Source organism: Chenopodium quinoa, unplaced genomic scaffold, assembly GCF_001683475.1.
Source record: "Chenopodium quinoa cultivar QQ74 unplaced genomic scaffold, ASM168347v1, whole genome shotgun sequence".
In the NCBI taxonomy this organism is placed as follows: Eukaryota; Viridiplantae; Streptophyta; class Magnoliopsida; order Caryophyllales; family Amaranthaceae; genus Chenopodium; species Chenopodium quinoa.
Window position 1 is genome coordinate 1,620,498 of NW_018743262.1, and position 3,820 is coordinate 1,624,317.

Sequence of the window (3,820 nt, forward strand, 5' to 3'; positions counted from 1 at the left end):
CGATACACAGTTTGTTTGAATTTTTTAACATAATTTTTTTCTATGTATATTTATATGCTAAAATTTGTTATATATTTAGATGAAATTCCTAATATCAAAATATAATATTTTATATTTAATTAATTTAAAGTGGGAAATGTCATTCGTCAATTTTACTTACGTGTCATTTAAATTATTTAATTCTAAGAGAAAGTAATAATCTCTTATTTAATTGGCTAGCATTAAAATTTATTATCCTACATGTGTGCTGAAATAATTTAATCCTACGTGGCTCTTTAAAAACTAGGCAAAAAAACTCCCCTTTATATATATATATATATATATATATATATATATATATATATATATATATATATATATATATATATATATATATATATATATAAGATTTGTATATAAATAAAAAAAATACTCATTTAGAAGGTGACACATGTCATATAACCTTCTGAATTAGGTTACTAATTAATACACAAATCGGTAAAAGGCTTGTTTTTAGAATACGGGATATTAAGGTGGGATTATTTCCAAGTTGTATTAAGGTGCGATTATTTTGAAAAGATGAACCTAATGTAGGATTATTAGTTTATTTTTTTCCTAATTTCCATTCAATAAAAATTAGTAACAATAACGAATCAATATAATATGATATCAGTAAAATTAATGTTTGTTAGTAATAAATTTGAAAAACTAATTTATTAAAATTAATTTCAAATCAGCGAAAATAAGGTAAAGTGAATGGAGTCTTACACTAATTCAAGTTGCATACGGAAAAGAACGCTAAAATTCTAATTTCGTCCAATCTGTACTTCCAAAATTTTTTAACTTCATAGTTGTGCTACAAACCTGGTTATCCGAATTATCCCTTTTACATCAAAAATGGTGAATGAGAAAAATTAGTTAATTCATACACACAAGTAACTATAAACATTTACAGCCTTTAGTATATATTTTCACACAGCCGGTACATATATACAAGTAGTGAATACGAGCTACATTGGATGATATTACTAACCTCTTTGACTCCTAATTAAGTCATAAATACAAATCATATTTCAATTCTTGATCGCCCTAGTCGAAGTTCAAGGTCCACACCAGAATCATCCCTGCTAACCCTTGAATTACTGCTTCCTTGCTTGCCTAACGACGAATCAACAAATAAGGCAAGCGCCTTCTTCTTCCCAACCTCAATATCATCTTTTGTTTCATTATTTTCGTATAGTTGACTCCTCGTTTTAGTAATGGATGTATCAGATTGCATAGAATCACGGTCATTACACGACGAATTATCAGTAATGGATGACTGTCGAAGCTTGGCTCGGTCTCTTCGATGGATGTTCATGTGTCCACCAAGTGCTTGTGCATTAGAAAACCCTTTCTTACAGAAGTTACATGTGTAAGATCTAACGTAATACTCATCACTGAATGAAACTTGCTCGTGTTCCCTTGTGGTTGTGCTGGGAGTTGAATCGCTCCATGCTTGATCGTCGAATTTAACGGACTTTTCTTCTTGTTGAGAGCTTATTTCCATTTTTTAGACAGGAAAACGAACTCATTGTGACAGAATTAACATATACAAATGATATATGTATAAATGAATTAGTAAATGAATGTAATTTTTTTTTTTTTTTTTTGAAAAGGTAAGAAGAATTAAATGAATTAGTGAACGGCTTGGTCAACTATAATTGGTCGGTTTGTGGCCGGTGGGATACCTAGCAACGACGTAATAACAAGGTATAGGAGTAGATTGATTGTTTCAGACGGATAATTACACTTAAGATTATTTATTAGACATCATAAGATGAACTAGAAGAATTTTTCTAATAAAAACGTGATGACGAATTGTGGTTGCATATTTTATTAGTTTGTAAAATTAGCATTAGTGAAGGGACTTATACAACATTACACGTTTATGTATGCGTACTTAGTACAACTCCCAAATGTCCATTTAAACTAAAAAGGTCAGCCATCATGGCAAATAATTAGTTGAATATGTCTATTGCTTCTCTAATTTGCTCCAACAGGCGTGCTCCTGTCTTTTAACAAATGTGAGATATCATTTTTTAAAGCATTTTTTTCCCAAGTTTATTGGAGAAAAATCAAGTGATTAATAATTCTAATTTTCTATTGGTGATATTCTAGGATACTTTTATTCTAGATATTATTGTGATAATTTTTTGATATATTTAGGGAGAATACCTTGTGAAAAGATATCATAGAATATTAGGGTAATGTTAACTCTAGTGTTATTTATACTTGTTTTGTGCAGTGACCTTGAACATGAATGAAAAATACAGTGTATATATTTAGCCTTTGTGATTGATTTAACTTGGTATCAAGAGGCTAAGTTGGGATCCGATTTTTTTTTATTTTTTTACGATATCTAGTTCATTTAGTTTGTATACTCTATGAGGAATTATGTGAATTTGGTTTACAATTCTTGTGAAATATGACCGGCGGTGATGGAGGCAAAACTTAGGTGGATTTGACATACCGTCTTGGCCCCAGAAATGTTATCACCCCAATTCAATTGTGTGGTGAGAACTATGACGAGTGGGTGAGAGGGGTTCGTACCGCAATGAAGGCAAAGAGAAAGTATGGTTTCATTGATGGTTCGGTCGTGAAACCTAGTAATTCGTAGAAATTGGAAGATTGGGTGGCCGTACACTCTATGTTGGTCTCCTTGTTGTCAAATACTTAAGATCCAACTGCGCGGTCTGCTATTGGAGATTATGATTATACGCGTCTCTTGGGGAACAGCTTCAAGAATTGCTTTTGTGTAGTCAGTTGTACCCGTGTGTGCCAATTGAAGAAAGCTTTGGGAGATTGCAAGCAGGGCTCGAGCGAATCTGTGGCGGTTTAAATTGGTCATATGTCCAAGGTCTGGGATGAATTACTCGCGTATGTTATAGTTCTAGCAATATTGTTGCTCAAGTGGACCTAATGTGCTCTTTTGGGTCTTCTAAATGCAATGTTTTTGCTCAAGTGGAGAAGATCCATGAAGATTATTACGTTCATCATTTTATAATTGGCTTAGATGATATTTATGCCTCAATTGGAAGGCAGCTTCTAGCCTTAGAGCCTCTACCAAGAGTTGATCGTGTCTATCAACAAGTTATCCAAGCTGAGAGGTTGCGTGGGCCAAATCCTTCAATTTCTCCTGATAATACAGTGGCTTTCAAAGTTTAATACGATGGTTCTTCAAAGCAGCAAAACCGTGACTCCAAGGACAAATTGTGCACTCATCACAATAGGGAAGGCCACGAAGAAAGTGATTGCTTCCATATTATAAGTTATCCGGAGTGGTGGGATAACCGTGGGAGAGGTTGCAGAGATGCTGGACGTGGCGGCTCTGTGATAGCAAGAAGCGGCACAACAATTCGTGGCAGGGGTGGCTCGAATTACGTACGTGCAAACAAGACCACTGCCTTGTCCACAAATAAGCCCACTCAAGGCTCAGCGACTACTATCGATGATGCTGCTCTTGTAGGGGTGTCGTCGGAGCAGGTTCAAAAGCTACTAGATTATCCAAACTCATTAAAATCCAAGCTTACTGGTAAGAATAGTTCAACATGGACAATTAACACAGGAGAATCGAACCATGTAACCTGCAATTTATCTCTTTTGACCAATGTGACGAATATGACCAATTTACCAGTAGGGTTACCAGACGAAAAATATGCCAATGCCTCCCAAATTGGCACATTGATCTTAAAAAGGGGATTAATGATTAAAAATCTCCTTTTTGTGTCGCAATTAAATTGCAACTTGATTTCGGTTACTCTATTAAGTGGTGAATCCAACTGTTCCTTACAATTCACTA

At 34.1% G+C, this 3,820-nt stretch overlaps 1 protein-coding gene across 1 annotated transcript; it reads right to left on the minus strand.

Annotated features, from left to right (window-relative positions):
* Nucleotides 1-1,045: 1,045 nt before the first annotated feature.
* Nucleotides 1,046-1,528, minus strand: LOC110735329 (transcriptional regulator TAC1-like). Its single transcript, XM_021915502.1, has one exon. The coding sequence runs from the start codon at nt 1,526-1,528 to the stop codon at nt 1,046-1,048; it is 483 nt and encodes a 160-aa protein (XP_021771194.1).
* Between the last annotated feature and the right edge of the window lie 2,292 nt (nt 1,529-3,820).

Coding starts and splice junctions, on each gene's coding strand:
- LOC110735329 (XM_021915502.1), bottom strand. CDS start 1,528: ATGGAAATAAGCTCTCAACAAGAAGAAAAGTCCGTTAAATTCGACGAT.